Consider the following 20,810-nt stretch of genomic DNA (forward strand, 5'->3'; position numbering starts at 1 on the left):
AAATGCAAAAAGTTCATATCTCATAATTGACTGCATAGATTTTTATGAAAATTTTTACACATGTTCTAGGATGATGTCCAAGTCGATCCATGAAATTTGGTCATTGTTGATGAAAGTGGGCGTGGCATAATAACCAAATGCTCATTGGTATTAAAGTCACAACTTCAAAAAATCATTAGAAATCAACCGTATGTCCTAGAGAGCTGAAATTTTCAGGACATGTCGGCTGAAGTGAGATAAATCTTTCGTACACTGGTACCTACCCCCGATTCTGACGTCGCCCCCCTCTGTTTATAGCAAAATCTGACTGTGATCCCACAGTGTTGTCCTCCTAAACCGTACGTTACAGGAAAAAAACATGGTTTTTGAAATCGCCATACCTTAATTAGTAAACAGCCCAAAAATTATAATGATATCTTGAAAACTGAACGCACAGTAGATGGAAATGTGCAGCTGCAAATAGTTTGATAAATTGACAATGTGATATGTTCAAGATAGTTTGATCAATCTTCATCAAACTAAAGACAAATGATGTCTAGACTGTCAACATGATGTCTGTAAAGCCATGTGTAAATTGATTAATGTGGCGCGCTAGCACAGTTATAATATTCTTTCTGAGGCTTTCAATATGGGTTGGACTAGCACCTGTGACCTATCACTTGTCCCTTTGTTTGGTTTCCCCACTGTGACACACACCAAAGTGGGAGTTGGCAGAGTGGTGAAGCTCAGGTCTTTGGACCACAAGGTTGTGAGTTCAAGCTCCTGATGAATTGTGACCATTTTGAAGTTTCATGAAAAGTAAATCAACACTAAATCACACAGTGCAGAAAACTCAAAGCAGGTGTTTGACATCATCTGTCAATGGCAAAATACCTGAATGGCATCACTGATTGGGGTGTGGCCAGACCTCTCAACCCACAGAGAGCAGTGCAGCAGCAGTTTTCTGGCCCATGTGACTTAGTATTATTTTATTCGTTAATGGAGAGCACTATAATGTTCTATAAAGTGATTAGCACTGTCAGTCTGTCAATCATAGTTTACAGTATCACACTACTTCTCCCTTTAGTTAGTTTCTCCTCACTAAACCTGTAACAGGCCTTTGGCTCAGTAGGTAAAGCATCAGCCTTTCATATGGAAGGTTGTGTGTTCAAATCCAGACTTGTCTTTTCCAAACTCATTAGTCATCAAGGACAAATAATGAAAGTTTGGCCGTTGTGAACAACTCCAGCAATGTGGTTGCAATGAAAAGATTAACTTGACAGAAGTCACGGGAAGTCACAACACAAAAGCCGGTGTTAGTGTTGTGTCTTTCTACCTTCTGTAATGTTTTGTCTGTCTGTCTTATCAAATTGTGCTTGGACCCCGCAATCGCCGCTTGCGGCTATATTTTAGATATAGACTTTCTAGTTGTTTTACATTTCTAGAACACTTTTCACTGTAATACTGGATCTCAGAGAGAAGGAATTGTTTTTAAGCAAGCTTCTTTTTGCCTTGGTCAAGTGACTCCTGTAGAGTCCAATTAGTGGTGGAAAACTATGTAAATTGACCGGATCTCAGTCGATCTTCCAGCACAAACTGACCAGAAGCTGCTTCTACTGTCTCCTCTATTTTAGTATCAGATGTTTAGAGTTACTGAGATGTTTTCTCCTGCTGAATATTCAAGTGTTATATTTCAACTGTCTATTGCACTCTGTGTATTTATGTATTCAAGCCAGCAGAACCACCATCACTGGTCACTTTGCAGTATGTTCATGTGTTAGTGTTACTTCAGCAGGTACAGAGGTGCTGCTGTTTGACTCACAATCACTGCAACTTTTCATAGTACTGTACATTTTGTGAATGCATTTGAATTTCACCACTATTTTCCTGTTATGTTTTTAAAATGCTTTAGATGTGCTGTTATATATATATATATTATAACACAGTATGCCTTTTACATTTGCCACATTGTGAGCTTGTAATTTTAAGTTTTTATCTGGATAGAGTGCAGTTTGGAGATACTGAGCATCAAAAGGTTTGACTTACAATCTGACAAAACTATGATGTGCTTTCTATACTGCAAAAAACATCCATCTCAACAAGTCATTTAGTCTCATATTTAACCTTCAAATCGTATCTTTCTTAAAGAGTAACTAAACGGCAGAGTTTTGTCTGAAGTGCCTCTGCCCTGCAAATTTGGACCTGAATCCATCAACAACACTAATAAATACCCAAATACATCGGTTTTCAGCTGAAAAAAGTGTTTTCGGGGCTTAGTTACCCTTTAAAACAAGAAAGATTCTGCCAATGAGGTGAGATAACTCCAATGCAGCTTCACTTGTTTCAGGAATTTTCTAGAAATGTGTCAAACAAGCCAAAATATCAAGAAAATCACACTTGATTATACAAAATTCTTGATTTACACTGGAAACAAGTGAAATTATCAAAACAATCGGCAAATTGTTTTACTTGTTTTAAGGAAATTACAATTTTAGGACTCAATAATATACTAAGTGGCTTGTTAAGATGGAGATTCTTTGCATTGTACCTTTTGAAATATTTAACCCCTAAAGATTCTTTTTTTTTTTTTTTTTAAATAAAGTGGCATTCAAAGATCATGAATATGTGGATAAGTCAATTTAGTCAGATAGGACCTTAAAATTTCAGGCTCACAAAGTGTCATTTCACATCCTGCAGTGCTTGAGACTCAGTGGACACAAAACTCCGGAATAAACTTTATTTTTAACTGATCAAGAATGACGACAAAAAGACAGAATATTGTTTTTTAACTCAACTTTCAGCTCCTTTTCCACAACAAAAATCCAAAGCGTGAACACACACACACACACACACACACACACACACACACACACACACACACACACACACAGAGAGAGAGCGACCTCAGTTGTAGGTCATGTATCTGGGCGTGGCGCTGAACTTGGCGTAGGACTTGATGACCTTGTTGACGGATTGATTTGCAACTTCAGAGACTTCACAACTAAAACGACGCTGGTTCCACTCTGGAGCTCCACTGTTTCTCTAGCGCCTCCCAGTGGTTTAGGGCAGACGGTGCGTATATTCCTGATCTTATGTCTTCTACACAGCTTTCAATACTGGTTTGTGTTTCTGGATCCGTACAGGAGAGCCAACAAGCTGTCGTCATCTGATCCATTTTTATTTAAAGACCAAGCAAGATCAGCCTGATACATGAGTTTAAACCTGGTAACAATTAGGAGGATGACATCTATTTTTTAGTCATGAAGCAACTATTTTCCCTCATGGGAAATTTTGATATTTTCACGATGTTTAGATAGCACATCCAACGCAACGCCCCCTTCTGGACAAACGGTTGCGTTGGCAGCGGAGTGACGGATACGTTGGAAAACCCAACTTTGCTTTGTCTCCAGTCCGTCTTGACTCTGTTAACTTAACCAAAAGTTGTATTCTTTACTGGAATCGAGAGCTATTTTTGATTTTTTTTTCTTTTAATACAATAGTAAATGACTGAGAAAGTCCATATGCTGGGTATATAAAAACACCTGTTCTATTATATGTAAGCAATTGAAGAGGAATGAAGAAGAGTGTCCCATCCCCCTAATTGAGATGCCGTATATTCGCTCTATTTGCCCAAATTAAATTCTGGTGTCAGGTATGGAAACTTCTCTGCCAAATGGAAAAACTAAGACAAACATGAAACTTTTACCTTGGAAAAGCCCCAGCAACTTCCTTTCCAGTTATACTTGCTGTTGTAATGTTTCCTTGGAGTTGGAGGCTAAAAGTGCCTTACAAGCAGAATTGTGTTTCCACAGTTGTAAAACACAATACGCATTTGTCTTTAGAGACATAATGGTGATACGTAATTGTAAACGGAGGATTGTACCTGCAAGGGGTTACAATCCTGTTTATAGATTTAGAGAACTGAGATTGGGTTTTCAAATCACTTTTTTACAGTTGAAGCATTTCACAATTTTGAGTTTATGTACGATTTGTTTTGGGGGAAATATAAATCCATATGAACAGCTGCAGAGGAAGAGTGACAACAATACAGCAGACTGATACTGTGATGACAACTGGGAAATTCTCTTTTCCTTTCCACCGTCCAGGGAGGTCAGAGGTGTCGATGTAGTCATGTCCAACACTGACTGAGGAAACAAAACATTACCAGTTTACCTGCAGTAAGAGGCGGAGCAACACTGGAGAGACAGGAGTGTTTCAACGTCACTTTCCTGAAGTGAAACTAAAAGTAACTCAGAGCGACAGCACTGCTGCAGTTAGAAGAGTCTCTCTCTTTCTCTTGAAAGAAAAATAAACCTAAGTTCATCAGGCCTTTCTCAACAATACAGCAGAGTCTTAGACGTACACAGGTGAGTACAGCAGATAATATTTACTGTTTAAACAGAGAGCAGTGACACATAATTGAGCTGTATCCAGATGGGATGTTTCCCTGTTTACATTTTGCACTGATACTTGTCAAATGACGTTTTCAGCGAAGTGCAATTTAACTACATAACTCAAAATGACTTTTGATAATATTCAAATAATCTAACTTTGATATTTTCTAATATGAATATTCAAGAATTGTGTGTTACAGTATTGTTATTTCACACTTTCACTTTTGGTCTCAGTGTCTAGATATGTCTGCTGCCAGCTGTCTCCTATCTGAAGAGCAGTTTCTGTGCTCCATCTGTCTGGATGTGTTCACTGATCCAGTCGCCATACCATGTGGACACAACTTCTGCAAGAACTGTATCACACAGCACTGGGATGTTAATGCCCCGTGCCAGTGTCCCATGTGTAAAGAGGTTTTCAAGAGAAGACCTAAGCTGCGGGTGAATACTTTCATATCTGAGATGGCTGCTCAGTTCAGAAAGTCAGCTCAGATGAAAGCCAGCAGCTGCCCAGACCAACGATGTGCCAAACCAGGAGAAGTTCCCTGTGACGTCTGCACTGGGACCAAACTGAAGGCCCTGAAGTCCTGCCTGGTGTGTCTGGCCTCCTACTGTGAGACTCACCTGGAGCCTCATCAGAGAATCAAAAGCCTGAAAAAACACAAGCTGATCGATCCTGTGGAGAACCTGGAAGGCAGGATGTGTAAAGAGCATGATAAACCACTGGAGCTGTTCTGCAAGACTGACCAGATGTGTGTGTGTCTGCTCTGCACTGTTTTAGACCACAAGTCACATGATATTGTTCCTCTGAAAGAACAATATGAAGGAAAGAAGGCTGAGCTGGGGAAGACAGAGGCTGAAATCCAGCAGAAGATCCAGGAGAGACAACTGAAGATTCAGGAGATCAAACACTCAGTAGAGCTCAGCAAGGAAGATGCAGACAGAGAGATAGCAGACAGTGTGCGGGTCTTCACTGCTCTGATGCAGTCTGTGGAGAGAGGCCAGGCTGAGCTCATTGAGACGATCCAAGAGAAGCAGAAAACAACAGAGAAACAGGCTGAAGGCTTCATCAAAGAGTTGGAACAGGAAATCTCTGAGCTGATGAAGAGAACCGCTGAGGTGGAGCAGCTCTCACGCACTGAAGACCACCTCCACCTCCTCCAAAGCTTCCCATCCCTGAACACTCCTCCACACACCAAGGACTGGACAGAGGTCAGTGTCCATCGCTCATCATATGAGGGGACTGTGAGGAGAGCTGTGGCTCAGCTGGAGGAGACTCTCAGGAAAGAGATGGAGAAGCTGTCTGTTGATGTTGAGTTGAAGAGGGTCCAGCAGTATGCAGTGGATGTGACTCTGGATCCTGATACAGCACAAGCCTATCTCATCCTGTCTGATGATGGGAAACAAGTAAATCATGGTGATGTAAAGAAGAATCTCCCAGAAAACCCAGAGAGATTTTCTTATTGTACCTGTGTCTTAGGAAAGCAGAGCTTCTCTTCAGGAAGGTTTTACTACGAGGTTCAGGTTAAAGGGAAGACTAAGTGGGATTTAGGAGTGGCCAGAGGGTCGATCAACAGGAAGGGACAAATCACACTGAACCCAAACAATGGCTACTGGACTATATGGTTGAGGAATGGAAATGAGTACAAAGCTGCTGCTGGCCCTCCTGTCCTCCTCTCTCTGAAATCGAAGCCTCAGAAGGTGGGGGTGTTTGTGGATTATGAGGAGGGTCTGGTCTCCTTTTATGACGTAGATGCTGCAGCTCTTATCTACTCCTTTACTGGCTGCACCTTCACTGAGAAACTCTACCCATACTTCAGTCCCTGTAAGAATGATGGTGGTAAAAACTCCGCCCCTCTGATCATCTCTCCTGTCAATCACACAGATTAGACTAATCATTTGTTTTTCTCAGATAGGATTCATTGTCATTTAAGATAACAAATTTACACTACGTTGTTTTTTCAGGTAACTGTTATAGCCATTCTAATGTTTAATGTTTTATTATAATACAACAGAAAAAACACTTCACAGACTTGTCTTCAGCACATTTGAAGATGAATTTGTTCTTTCGATGGAGCTCTCCACTGAGAGAAGAATTAGACAAACTCCCTGTCTGTGAAAAAAGCCCAGTAACTACTAATGTCTCTTGTCTCTTTACCTTTCTTCTTCTTGGCAAAATGATTTAGTTTTATCATGAAAAAAAAACCCAATGTTAGTTAAAGTTAAAGAAACGTTAAACTCCAGATTCTGGTTAATATGGTAAATTCAGTATTTTTCTTTATATCCTGTTTTTCTTTTATGTATGGTATTACTACTTGTTGCAGCAAACACAGGGATCATAAAAACTTCATTGAATATAATCATTATTGCAGGAGTGTGAAAACTACCAATTTTCCAGTTTCATTGTAACATGTCCAGGTGATGAACTAAAAAGGTGATTACTGTCATAGCAGTGTACATATACTGAGCATTTTAATTCTACACAATTACTAATGAGCATTTTATTGAAAAAGAAAGAATTCTGCAATCTACTGTATGTTTCTCACATTAAAAGAATTTGCTGAAATAAATAAAAAGTCAATAGAAAGAGCTTGTGTGGTTACATGACTGTTATTTTCCTGCATAGGCTACTTCAATTATTTAATGTTTGACTGATATCAAAGCTTGAAAAATGTCTTTACTTTAAAGGTAATCAACACATAGAGAACAGAAATGAACCATATCTATTCCACACTGATTAAACAGACAAGTCATAAGATTAGAAATACAATCAGCTGTTCTCAGTCATTGTTGCCATGAGCTGTGGACCTCCAATATGGCCGCCAGAGGGCAGCATCCATCAGCTGAAAGCCCTCTATAGAATATGATAACCTGATCCTCACAGAAATGTCCTCTGTCAGCAGTCTGCTGTTCAGAGAGCAGTTCCTCTGTTCTTTCTGTCTGGATGTGCTCAACAATTCACACAACTTGTGTAAAACCTGAATCACACACACTGGGAGAGGAGGATCACACTCTGAATGTACAACAAATCAGAGAAGCAACAACACACGCATTCATGGACACACACACTCTTACACACACTGTAATGATTAAGATGTAATGAAGATAGAGCTGCTGTCTCTTTCTGTCTGGCCAGGTGTGTGTTGCTGTATGAACAGCTGCACAGGAAGAGTGACAACAATACAGCAGACTGATACTGTGATGAAAATTGGGAAATTCTCTTTCCACCATCTAGGGAGGTCAGAGGTGTCGATGTAGTCATGTCCAACACTGACTGAGGAAACAAAACATTACCAGTTTACCTGCAGTAAGAGGCGGAGCAACACTGGAGAGACAGGAGTGTTTCAACGTCACATTCCTGAAGTCAAACTGAAAGTAACTCAGAGCGACAGCACTGCTGCAGTTAGAAGAGTTTCTCTCTTTCTCTCAAAAGAAAAATAAACCTAAGTTCATCAGGCCTTTCTCAACAATACAGCAGAGTCTTAGACGTACACAGGTGAGTACAGCAGATAATATTTACTGTTTAAACAGAGAGCAGTGACACATAATTGAGCTGTATCCAGATGGGATGTTTCCCTGTTTTCATTATACACTGACACTTGTCAAATGAAGGTTTCAATGAAGTGCAATTTCAAAATGTAACTAAAATGACTTTTGCTATATTCCAATAATCTAATTTTGATATCTGTTTATACATAAAGTAGGCCTAAGGCTTCTCTGGTGCCTTGATTTCAAACAGGTGATTCAAAAATAAAAAAAAAGGAAACACACTCTCAAAAAGTCAGGTCAGTCAATCAGCTGATGAAGCCTAGAGGCAAAACTTTGTCGTTTCTTATCAGTTTGCCAAGCTGCATATTTTTTAGTTGAAACATGTAAAATAAATCAAGCAAGATATCGTTTTGATATCTCGCTATCTTTCTTTTCTTGGGGAATAAGTGTCCAAAAAACAATAATAAAATCAAATAGTTTCTTGATGGTGCCTTTAACCCTGAAGTCTTTTAATCCATGTAAGGGGCGATCTTACTTGAAGAGAAGAATAGATGACTGGAAAAGTTAGTTAAATCCCACTTGGTCGATGTCTGCAGAGCGGTCCAATCGGCAGTGGAGAAGATGGCAGCCCCTTCTCGCCCGTCTCCCGCGCTGACACAGTCACACAAGCAGGATCACTATTTCAGAAGTAAGATTTTAGAAACAATATTCCGACAGATACTCCACGGCAGTACTAGTATTTAAGCACTTGTATTTAAGCACTTTTGCATTACTCCTTGACTCCCTGTCTCTCAAGAGTAAAGACCAAGCTAGGAATCCTGGTGTTATTATGGATGCCGATCTCAATTTTAACAAACACATCAATACCACTACAAGATCTGCCTTTTATCATCTTAAGAATATAACCAAAGGGGTCAAAACCTGATTTAGAAAAGCTGATACACGCTTTCATTACCAGCAGGTTAGACCACTGCAATGGTCTTCTCTCCGGTCTCCCCAAAAACACTCTGGGGCGGTTACAGCTCATTCAGGATGCTGCTGCCAGAGTTCTGACTAAGACTAAGAAAACAGAACACATTACACCAGTTCTTAGGTCACTGCATTGGCTTCCAGTGTGCCATAGAATTGATTTTAAAATCCTGCTGCTTGTCTATAAAGCGCTAAATGGCTTAGCTCCAAAATACATTTCTGACCTGCTCCTAGGATATGAGCCACCCAGACCTCTGAGGTCATCTGGGACCGGTCTGTTAGTTGTTCCCAGGGTGAAAACTAAATCAGGTGAAGCTGCTTTTAGTAATTATGCTCCCAATTACTGGAATAAACTTCCAGAAGCACTGAGATGTGCTCCCACTGTCAGCTCTTTTAAAAGTCGGCTCAAAACATTCCTTTTCTCTGTGGCCTTCTGCTAAATCATCTGTATGTAGATGTAACAGGTGTTATCTTTATTTATTTCTTTTATTTATGTTTTACCTATTTTATACAAAATTACTCATCAGTTGGCCTCACAAACAGGATCCCAACAGGAGTCTAGAGGAACTCTGGTGAGTAGTTTCTCTGCTCTGATGGGATCCTCAAACCTGTATTGAGAATTGAAGGATTTCTTGAAGTTTATAATTGTAATTGTTTAGATGATCTGTGTATTGTTCTAAAGGGACATTTACAAGTCCTATAGGGGCTGTGGGGCCTGCCTACAGGGTGGGGTAAGACCACCGGAAAGACTCTAGGCTCCTTCGAAGAATCCTTCAAGATCTCATCTAAACTGATTTCCTTTGGAGAGGAAAAATTGAGGGAGTCACTCTCAGAGAAGCTCCGGTGTTTCCGGGAGGTCTTTTAGGTGGTGATTACCTTTGAATATCCTCAGGGGTAAGGCACACTTCATTTGATACTGGCTGACCAGAGGTGCCACCAGTGTGAGAGTCACTGCTCAATATCTTTCTTTCTTTCTTTTTTAATGTCATTTTAATAGTTTCTTTCTTTTCTAATGTCATTTTAAATAGTTGTGGAGTGTGTATGTATTTTTTCTGTTTTATGTGAAGCACATTGTATTTGCCTTGTGTATGAAATGTGCTATATAAATAAAGTTTGCCTTACTTTCTTATACAGAGCTCATACACAATGTTCTCCTTCTCTCTTCAGGAGTTTTCACAGTGCAATACACATGCGCCACCCATCCACACAACATGGCATTACCGTAAAGCACTTTTACTGCCGAAAAATTGTATAGCCCTTGCCTTGTGTGTATTTGGATCAAAATGCAACAGAAAATGCGAGATGACATTAATTACTACAGTGTGATTTCATTATGTGGGTTACATCGACACACAGGGAGATGAGGGGTAAGTGAAGGGTTTCATTCCAAAACACTATATATCAATTTTGAGGGAAAGTCTGCTGCCTGAAATTCATGTCTTAATATTCAAAAAAATACAGATGATTGCTAGTATCAAAAATGTTTGGATTTGTATGTTAGTTTTCAGTCGTTTGACATTAGAGTAGATGTCACTGTTTTCAAATGGTGGATATCTCGTTTTGGAATGAATCTCCTCCAGCTGATGTAGGATGTTTCCCTCCAGCTTCTTCTCCTCCACCTCCACCACTAGGGGGCGCTCTCCACCAAACCAGCTCCTCCTCATCCTCGGGGCAGACTGAAGGTGCTGCACAGCCTCCTGCAGACTAAACATATCACACCAGTGTAGTTAAAACGGGTTCCTCACATTATACTTTTTAAAATCCCATACTTTTACCAGACCTTTAACATCTTGACTAGACTTGATGATTTTGGTCAGCGTTCAATGTGAAATGTTTGTTACAAAATGACTGCAAGTTTACAGCTACATGAAATATAAATTTGTATTGGAATAGAACATTTTTTCCACAACATTTCCAAAGTTTTTGTGCACTTCCCAAACTTTTCAAGACCAAGAAATGATCAAATCCAACTTCCATGTATTTCAAGACTTTCAAGACCTGTAGAATTGAAGGTCATGTTTATAATGTCTTCAAAGATAAATAAAAATCTGCACATACTCTGTTGCCATTCTGTAAAATGTAATCACAATCTGGCGTGTAATACAACTGTAGCCTACATAAATATTTGCTTTCATGATATTTTAATGCAATCCCAAATACCAAAACTAAGGCAGCTTTCGGTTGCAGAGCATTAAGTGTCACAGTCACATCACTAGTAGCTGAGAGAAATTTCTGGTATTTACTGTAATATAACTCCAATATCCAGGGTGCGAATTGCCGGGGATGGGGGGGATTTCCCTCCCTCTGCCTTTGATATCCCCCCTCTGGTCATTCATTTTTATCGCCGGTGGGGATAACGTTTCATCCCTGCTTCTGGTCAGACTGAATTAAATAAATGCATTTACTGTGCCCGACAGTTAGATTGCGCAATGAAATGCAATCGCAGGTGGGGACACGCTTTCCCCCACTCTCTGGCATCTTTTATTCTGTCAGTAAATTAAATACATGTATTTCTCCAATATGACAGTACATGGCGCAAACAACTTCCAAAAAAAAACCGCATGGATTATAGAAGGTGCGTTCTTTCCAGCTCATAAATTTGCAGAGCTGCGGATAAAAGAAGGGCGACCAAGTGTAAAAAGAAAAGGAGGTCCGTTTTGCTAAAAGAACGGTATGTGAGAAGTCTTTCTTCCTTTCGTCAGCATCGCTGCTGTCCACAAACACGAGCTGACTGGCACACAGCTGGCATCACCTGCGGGCCAGACGCATAAAACTGTAGATTCAAGCCAAAGCAGCCACTGTGTTACGCACAGCCATTACGCACCGGCACCGCTGTATATTTTGAGCCATAATGGCCCGATTGATCACACCAGTAGGTCTGATTTATTATCTGATGTGCGTTATTCCTATTCCCACATTACTGTACGATATGGTGACAATATGTAAACCTATTTACTCCACTGGAATAGAAATCAGGCTTGTAGAAAAGGGATGTTAACGCACGCATGTATTACATTTAAGGCTCAAAATAAAATGTCGCACAAATTCCCTCTTTTATATTATCCTTCTCTTTGCCACATAGCTATATCACACTCACCGGGAGCTGACACAAGCATGCATGAGTGTATGCATGCTTGCGTGGAGGTATGCAAGCATGCATACACGGCATTCTCCTACTCAGAATCTCTCTCTCTCTGTGTGTCTCATATATGACATACGTATATGGTCATATATGATATATATGGACATATATAGGCTAGATAGAATTTGTTGGGGAACAATAATATGTGTATGATAGGGGTTTGCACTTGTATTTTTCATTTTCACGCCTCCTTGTGTAAAATATCACCCGGCAAAAATACATTCCAAAAAAATATTCCCCCCCTCTGTTTTGTTTTTTTACAAATCGCACCCTGCCAATATCAACTGTCTCAGCACAGATATCCGGACTGGAGCTGGTTATTCCTCAGAAAAGGGATGACAGGAATCTTTGGCCTCTGTTTACAAAACTCACCACGTCATGGTTACTTAAGGAAAACATGTCTAGGCAACCCTCGATCGTGCCTCCTTCACAACTGAATATTCATTTACGTTACGGTACGCCAGCAGTCCATTCATTCCTATGGGAGACAATTTGAATGGAGCGACAACGCAACGCCCCCTTCTGGACAAACCTGCACACTTGCACTGGAGAGACAGGAGTGTTTCAACGTCACTTTCCTGAAGTGAAACTAAAAGTAACTCAGAGCGACAGCACTGCTGCAGTTAGAAGAGTCTCTCTCTTTCTCTCGAAAGAAAAACAAACCTAAGTTCATCAGGCCTTTCTCAACAATACAGCAGAGTCTTAGACGTACACAGGTGAGTACAGCAGATAATATTTACTGTTTAAACAGAGAGCAGTGACACATAATTGAGCTGTATCCAGATGGGATGTTTCCCTGTTTACATTTTGCACTGATACTTGTCAAATGACGTTTTCAGCGAAGTGCAATTTAACTACATAACTCAAAATGACTTTTGATAATATTCAAATAATCTAACTTTGATATTTTCTAATATGAATATTCAAGAATTGTGTGTTACAGTATTGTTATTTCACACTTTCACTTTTGGTCTCAGTGTCTAGATATGTCTGCTGCCAGCTGTCTCCTATCTGAAGAGCAGTTTCTGTGCTCCATCTGTCTGGATGTGTTCACTGATCCAGTCGCCATACCATGTGGACACAACTTCTGCAAAAACTGTATCACACAGCACTGGGATGTTAGTGTCCAGTGCCAGTGTCCCATGTGTAAAAAGATTTTCGACAGAAGACCTGAGCTGCAGGTGAATACTTTCATATCTGAGATGGCTGCTCAGTTCAGAAAGTCAGCTCAGATGAAAGCCAGCAGCTGCCCAGACCAACGATGTGCCAAACCAGGAGAAGTTCCCTGTGACGTCTGCACTGGGACCAAACTGAAGGCCCTGAAGTCCTGCCTGGTGTGTCTGGCCTCCTACTGTGAGACTCACCTGGAGCCTCATCAGAGAAACACAAGCCTGAAAAAACACAAGCTGATCGATCCTGTGGAGAACCTGGAAGACAGGCTGTGTAAAGAGCATGATGGACCGCTCCAGCTGTTCTGCAAGACTGACCAGATGTGTGTGTGTCTGCTCTGCACTGTTTTAGACCACAAGTCACATGATATTGTTCCTCTGAAAGAAGGATATGAAGGAAAGAAGGCTGAGCTGGGGAAGACAGAGGCTGAAATTCAGCAGAAGATCCAGGAGAGACAACTGAAGATTCAGGAGATCAAACACTCAGTAGAGCTCAGCAAGGAAGATGCAGACAGAGAGATAGCAGACAGTGTGCGGGTCTTCACTGCTCTGATGCAGTCTGTGGAGAGAGGCCAGGCTGAGCTCATTGAGACGATCGAAGAGAAGCAGAAAACAACAGAGAAACAGGCTGAAGGCTTCATCAAAGAGCTGGAACAGGAAATCTCTGAGCTGATGAAGAGAACCGCTGAGGTGGAGCAGCTCTCACGCACTGAAGACCACCTCCACCTCCTCCAAAGCTTCCCATCCCTGAACACTCCTCCACACACCAAGGACTGGACAGAGGTCAGTGTCCATCGCTCATCATATGAGGAGATTGTGAGGAGAGCTGTGGCTCAGCTGGAGGAGACTCTCAGGAAAGAGAGGGAGAAGCTGCTTGAGGCTGAGCTGAAGAGGGTCCAGCAGTATGCAGTGGATGTGACTCTGGATCCTGATACAGCACATCCCTCTCTCATCCTGTCTGATGATGGGAACCAAGTAAATTGTGGTGATGTATGGAAGAATCTCCCAGAAAACCCAGAGAGATTTTCTCAATGTGCCAATGTTTTAGGAAAGCAGAGCTTCTCTTCAGGAAGGTTTTACTATGAGGTTCAGGTTAAAGGGAAGACTAAGTGGGATTTAGGAGTGGCCAGAGGGTCGATCAACAGGAAGGGACGAATCCCACTGAGCCCCCAGAATGGCTACTGGACTATAAGGTTGAGGAATGGAAATGAGTACAAAGCTCTTGCTGACCCTCCTGTCGTCCTCTCTCTGAAATCGAAGCCTCAGAAGGTGGGGGTGTTTGTGGATTATGAGGAGGGTCTGGTCTCCTTTTATGACGTAGATGCTGCAGCTCTTATCTACTCCTTTACTGGCTGCACCTTCACTGAGAAACTCTACCCATACTTCAGTCCCTGTCCTAATTACGGTGGTAAAAACTCCGCCCCTCTGATCATCTCTCCTGTCAATCACACAGATTAGACTAATCATTCGTTTTTCTCAGATAGGATTCATTGTCATTTAAGATAACAAATTTACACATACGTTGTTTTTTCAGGTAACTGTTATAGCCATTCTAATGTTTAATTTTTTATTAGAAAACAACAGAAAAAACACTTTACAGACTTGTCTTAAGCACATTTGAAGATGAATTTGTTCTTTCGATGGAGCTCTCCACTGAGAGAAGAATTAGACAAACTCCCTGTCGGTGAAAAAAGCCCAGTAACTACTAATGTCTCTTGTCTCTTTACCTTTCTTCTTCTTGGCAAAATGATTTAGTTTTATCATGAAAAAAACAAAACAATGTTAGTTAAAGTTAAAGAAATGTTAAACTCCAGATTCTGGTTAATATGGTAAAGTATGTATTTTTCTTTATATCCTGTTTTTCTTTTATGTATGGTATTACTACTTGTTGCAGCAAACACAGGGATCATAAAAACTTTATTGAATATAATCACTATTGCAGGAGTGTGAAAACTACCAATTTTCCAGTTTCATTGTAACATGTCCAGGTGATGAACTAAAAAGGTGATTACTGTCATAGCAGTGTACATATACTGAGCATTTTAATTCTACACAATTACTAATGAGCATTTTATTGGAAAAGAAAGAATTCTGCAATCTACTGTATGTTTCTCACATGAAAGGAAATTACTGAAATAAATAAAAGCCAATAGAAAGAGCTTGTGTGGTTACATGACTGTTATTTTCCTGCATAGGCTACTTAAATTATTTAATGTTTGACTGATATGAAAGCTTGAAAAATGTCTTTACTTTAAAGGTAATCAACACATAGAGAGCTGAAATGAACCATATCTATTCCTCACTGATTAAACAGACAAGTCATAAGATTAGAAATGCAATCAGCTGTTCTCAGTCATTGTTGCCATGAGCTGTGGACCTCCAATATGGCCGCCAGAGGGCAGCATCCATCAGCTGAAAGCCCTCTATAGAATATGATAACCTGATCCTCACAGAAATGTCCTCTGTCAGCAGTCTGCTGTTCAGAGAGCAGTTCCTCTGTTCTTTCTGTCTGGATGTGCTCAACAATTCACACAATTTCAGTGAAGTGCAATTTAACTACATAACTCAAAATGACTTTTGATAATATTCCAATAATGTTGAGGTTTCATGAAAAGTAAATCAACACGAAATCACAGTGTAGAAAACTCAAAGCAGGTGTTTGACAACATCACTGATTGGGGTGTGGCCAGACCTCTCAACCCACAGAGAGCAGTGCAGCAGCAGTTTTCTGGCCCATGTGACTTACTATTGTTTTATTAGTTAATGGAGAGCACTATAATGTTCTATAAAGTGATTAGCACTGTCAGTCTGTCAATCATAGTTTGCAGTATCACACTACTTCTCCCTTTAGTTAGTTTCTCCTCACTAAACCTGTAACAGGCCTTTGGCTCAGTAGGTAAAGCATCAGCCTTTCATGTGGAAGGTTGTGTGTTCAAATCCAGACTTGTCCTTTCCAAAGTCATTAGTCATCAAGGACAAATAATAGAAAGTTTGGCCATTGTGAACAACTCCAGCAATGTGGTTGCAATGAGAAGATGAACTTGACAGAAGTCACAACACAGAAACTGGTGTTAGACTGCATGTTCGATCTTCACAACATGTCAGTTTTCGTGTCTTTCTACCTTCTGTAATGTTTTGTCTGTCTGTCTTATCAAATTGTGCTTGGACCCCCCAATCGTCGCTTGCGGCTATATTTTAGATATAGACTTTCTAGTTGTTTTACATTTCTAGAACACTTTTCACTGTAATGCTGGATCTCAGAGAGAAGGAATTGTTTTTAAGCAAGCTTCTTTTTGCCTTGGTCAAGTGACTCCTGTAGAGTCCAATTAGTGGTGGAAAACTATGTAAATTGACCGGATCTCAGTCGATCTTCCAGCACAAACTGACCAGAAGCTGCTTCTACTGTCTCCTCTATTTTAGTATCAGATGTTTAGAGTTACTGAGATGTTTTCTCCTGCTGAATATTCAAGTGTTTATTTCAACTGTCTATTGCACTCTGTGTATTTATGTATTCAAGCCAGCAGAACCACCATCACTGGTCACTTTGCAGTATGTTCATGTGTTAGTGTTACTTCAGCAGGTACAGAGGTGCTGCTGTTTGACTCACAATCAGTGCAACTTTTCATAGTACTGTACATTTTGTGAATGCATTTGAATTTCACCACTATTTTCCTGTTATGGTTTTAAAATGCTTTAGATGTGCTGTTATATATATTATAACACAGTATGCCTTTTACATCTGCCACATTGTGTGGGCTTGTAATTTTAAGTTTTTATCTGGATAGAGTGCAGTTTGGAGATACTGAGCATCAAAAGGTTTGACTTACAATCTGGCAAAACTATGATGTGCTTTCTACACTGCAAAAAACATCCATCTCAACAAGTCATTTAGTCTCATATTTAACCTTCAAATCTTATCTTTCTTAAAGAGTAACTAAACGGCAGAGTTTTGTCTGAAGTGCCTCTACCCTGCAAATTTGGACCTGAATCCATCAACAACACTAATAAATACCCAAATACATCGGTTTTCAGCTGAAAAAAGTGTTTTCGGGGTTTAGTTACTCTTTAAAACAAGAAAAATTCTGCCAATAAGGTGAGATAACTCCAATGGAGCTTCACTTGTTTCAGGAATTTTTCTAGAAATGAGTCAAACAAGCCAGAATATCAAGAAAATTACACTTGATTCTACAAAATTCTTGATTTGCACTGGAAACAAGTGAAATGATCTAACCCAATTGGCAAATTGTTTCACTTGTTTTAAGAAAATGACAATTTTAGGACTCAATAATAGACTTGTGGACTTGTTTGCAGTGTATCTTTATATATTTAACCCCTAAAGATTCTTTTTTTTTTTAACACCACACAGGCATAAAGTGGCATTCTAAGATCATGAATATGTGGATAAGTCAATTTAGTCAGATAGGACCTTATGATTTCAGGCTCACAAAGTGTCATTTCACATCCTGCAGTGCTTGAGACTCAGTGGACACAAAACTCCGGAATAAACTTTATTTTTAACTGATCAAGAATGACGACAAAAAGACAGAATATTGTTTTTTAACAGCTCCTTTTCCACAACAAAAATCCAAAGCGTGAACACACACACACACACACACACACAGAGAGAGCGACCTCAGTTGTAGGTCATGTATCTGGGCGTGGCGCTGAACTTGGCGTAGGACTTGATGACCTTGTTGACGGCCTCCAGGAAGTCTTTCTCTGTGGCGATCTTCCTGCGCGCTCGGATGGCGAACATGCCCGCCTCCGTGCACACGCTGCGGATCTCAGCGCCTGGGAGGAGACACACAACACAGCGCCACTTCATCTTGGTCTTTTACATCTAAACTTCATTATAAGCCAATATGCAAAAATGTCAACTTTCAGATGCATTTGGAAAATTATTGTTCAGTGTTTGTTTTTGTTGGATTTCAAAAGACGGATCTTTCTTCCTCCGTATCTGAGATATAATCTGTATTATCTGGAGGGTAAAACAACCCTAAAATTCCCTTTCTGTCTCAAAAACCAAAACACCAAGATCCCAGCCTGAGAAAATTTCTGGAACTTTCCTACTGATAATGAATAAGGAGGCTGATCTTACAGACTCACAGATTGTGTGTATGATTTTACACCCAAAAGAACATTATTTTAAAGCAGTACAAGCCATATTCAACTGAAAAATGATCCTACATCTGCAAAAAAAAATCCCTCATATGTGTACGGTCAAGTGTCTCTCATTCTTGGTCAATGGTGGAGCTCCGTCAGATAAATGTAAAAGTAAAGTAAGTAAGTAAGTAAAGTAAAATAAAAAGTACATTATTTCCCTCTGAAATGTAGTGAGTAAAAGTATAAAGCCTCACAAAATGGAAATACTCAGTTCCAGTACCTCAAAATTGTACTTAAGTACAGTACTTGAGTAAATGTACTTAATTACTTTCCACCTCTGTCAGTGAGTAACATTACAGATTAGAGTCACCGCTCTTTCTTTTCTTTGGAGAGAAATTTCTTCATGTTCACCGAGTCAAAATAGGAAAATATGTGATTTTAGCTTTAGGTTGGACATTCACTTTAAGGACAGTCTTTATTAACTGACATCTTGTCATTGGATCTGAATGTAGCGCAGTCTTTCCCGTTCTGAACCAAGACAGCAATGTGTAAAAATAATTCACTGATCTTAAGATTTAACTGAATTAGTACAAACAGACTTAATATTTTCTGGAAAGGCGGATTGATTTGCAACTTCAGAGACTTCACAACTAAAACGACGCTGGTTCCACTCTGGATCTCCACTGTTTCTCTAGCGCCTCCCAGTGGTTTAGGGCAGACGGTGCGTATATTCCTGATCTTATGTCTTCTACACAGCTTTCAATACTGGTTTGTGTTTGTGGATCCGTACAGGAGAGCCAACAAGCTGTCGTCATCTGATCCATTTTTATTTAAAGACCAAGCAAGATCAGCCTGATACATGAGTTTAAACCTGGTAACAATTAGAAGGATGTAGTCATCTATGTTTTAGTCATGAGGCAACTATTTTCTCTAAAATGTAAGTATATAGTGTTTTGCTGTTCAGAGTGTTGCTTACTTTTTTATGTCTGCTGTCAGAGTGTGTTCAGGACCCAGGAAGCAAACGATCAGGTCCAAGGCTCCCTGCAGCGAAACCACATCCTCCTTCGACTCTGCTGTGTCACTGGTGGACACACACACATACACACACACACACACACACACACACACACACACACACACACACACAAACATTTTCACACACTGGTGAGTTTATCAGTAAGCATTTTCTGTCTGTGTTTCTGGAAAATAATTTAGGGATCACAGTGGAAATAGATCATGAGACTTTGTGCTATCCTGGTGGTTAAAACACACACACACACACACACACACACACGTCATTCTACTGACTTGCATTCATTTGCTAAACACTTCACCCTTATTTTAACCTTTACCCCAGACTGACCCCCCCCAAACTAACATCTAACGTATAAATAAACATTTTCCTCACCAAGTCCCCTGCACTGACCTGAGACTTTACACTGCAGTATTTTTATTTTTATTAGATACGAACCGAGGTTAACCGAGGTGACGGCGAGGCTGGAGGCCTGTGGCGGGGCAGACGGTGATGTCACAGGTCAGAGTGTCGCCTCCCGGTCCTGAACCTGAACAACATGTCGTCACAGCTCCAACGCCTGTTTCTGCCTTGAACTGACAGCATCACAAACATTCATCATGTCATACAGTGTAGGAGTTTAACATGATCCCAATGAAAGGAAAACAGGCGTGCAAAGAGGTCTAATACATGTACATTTACATTTTAAAGGCACTTTATTATCAGAATTTAAATTAAAGTTGTTACATTTCCAAAAATCCATCCATCCATCCTTGGTCCTGATTGGCTTCCCTCACTAAGCAATTACTAAAATCCATCCAATCAGGCCAGTTTGAAGCATTTGACCTGGAAAGCGTCCACTCAGCAGGTTTACCTCATTTGAATTAGAGGAGCTGCTGCTGTTGGCCAATCAGAGTCCAGTATTGTGAGGACTTAAGTCTACAAATTCATTCAATAAACACCCATGATCCATTCAGGATCAAGGTCCATTCAAAGCTGTTTGTGTGGTGTCATGTACCAAAAACACTCTCAATCCATGTTGACACGTTCATTTTCCAGCATCTCTCTGAGCCTTACCAAGAACAGGCTGTTTCTGTCCTTGTGTCTTTCAGGCTCATTAATGGCCCCTCTGTTCTGATTGGCTAACTGTTTCAAGAGTGAAACGACTGGCAGCGCCGGAATACTCTCCGGTAATAAACAATGACAACCGCTCAACTGTTTTGAAAAAATAAACACTTTGTTAGTCTATTATTTCTTACAAAAATGATGATGAGCGAACCTTTGTGACACCTCAAAGTTACGGAAGTCCAAACGACTCGTTTAAAGCAGTGATTCTCAACCTTTTTCATAGGACCCCTAATTTAGTCCACATTAGGGCCACGGACCTGCATTTGATGAGACTTTGTCTCTTGGACGCAAATCTGAGAATATTTTTATTGTTAGATTTGATTTTGTCCAGAATTCCACAACTATAGGTAGAGAGATAACAGTGAAAATAGTCATTCTTCTACATTCTCTAATTGTGTTAACTTCTTGTAAATAAAATAATGCTGAAG

The 20,810-nt window shown here is 40.2% G+C and overlaps 2 protein-coding genes and 1 long non-coding RNA gene across 3 annotated transcripts; 2 read left to right on the forward strand and 1 right to left on the reverse strand.

The window, feature by feature from the left end:
* Window positions 1-1,869: 1,869 nt before the first annotated feature.
* On the reverse strand, window positions 1,870-18,087 carry LOC144538068 (uncharacterized). Its single transcript, XR_013504068.1, has 2 exons — window positions 16,997-18,087; window positions 1,870-1,975 (listed from the first exon to the last, which is right to left on the reverse strand). It is a non-coding gene; the product is annotated as an uncharacterized LOC144538068 (long non-coding RNA).
* LOC144538067 (E3 ubiquitin-protein ligase TRIM21-like) lies at window positions 3,994-6,938 on the forward strand. Its single transcript, XM_078281874.1, has 2 exons — window positions 3,994-4,346; window positions 4,608-6,938. Exon 2 carries the CDS (start codon window positions 4,617-4,619, stop codon window positions 6,258-6,260), a length of 1,644 nt encoding a protein of 547 aa, XP_078138000.1. The 5' UTR covers window positions 3,994-4,346; window positions 4,608-4,616; the 3' UTR covers window positions 6,261-6,938.
* Window positions 12,584-15,297, forward strand: LOC139908226 (E3 ubiquitin-protein ligase TRIM39-like). Its single transcript, XM_071894842.2, has 2 exons — window positions 12,584-12,686; window positions 12,948-15,297. The coding sequence occupies exon 2, from the start codon at window positions 12,957-12,959 to the stop codon at window positions 14,595-14,597; it is 1,641 nt and encodes a 546-aa protein (XP_071750943.2). The 5' UTR covers window positions 12,584-12,686; window positions 12,948-12,956; the 3' UTR covers window positions 14,598-15,297.
* Window positions 18,088-20,810: the final 2,723 nt, after the last annotated feature.

Source organism: Centroberyx gerrardi, chromosome 24 (genome assembly GCF_048128805.1).
Source record: "Centroberyx gerrardi isolate f3 chromosome 24, fCenGer3.hap1.cur.20231027, whole genome shotgun sequence".
In the NCBI taxonomy this organism is placed as follows: Eukaryota; Metazoa; Chordata; class Actinopteri; order Beryciformes; family Berycidae; genus Centroberyx; species Centroberyx gerrardi.

Coding starts and splice junctions, on each gene's coding strand:
- LOC139908226 (XM_071894842.2), top strand. CDS start 12,957: ATGTCTGCTGCCAGCTGTCTCCTATCTGAAGAGCAGTTTCTGTGCTCC.
- LOC144538067 (XM_078281874.1), top strand. CDS start 4,617: ATGTCTGCTGCCAGCTGTCTCCTATCTGAAGAGCAGTTTCTGTGCTCC.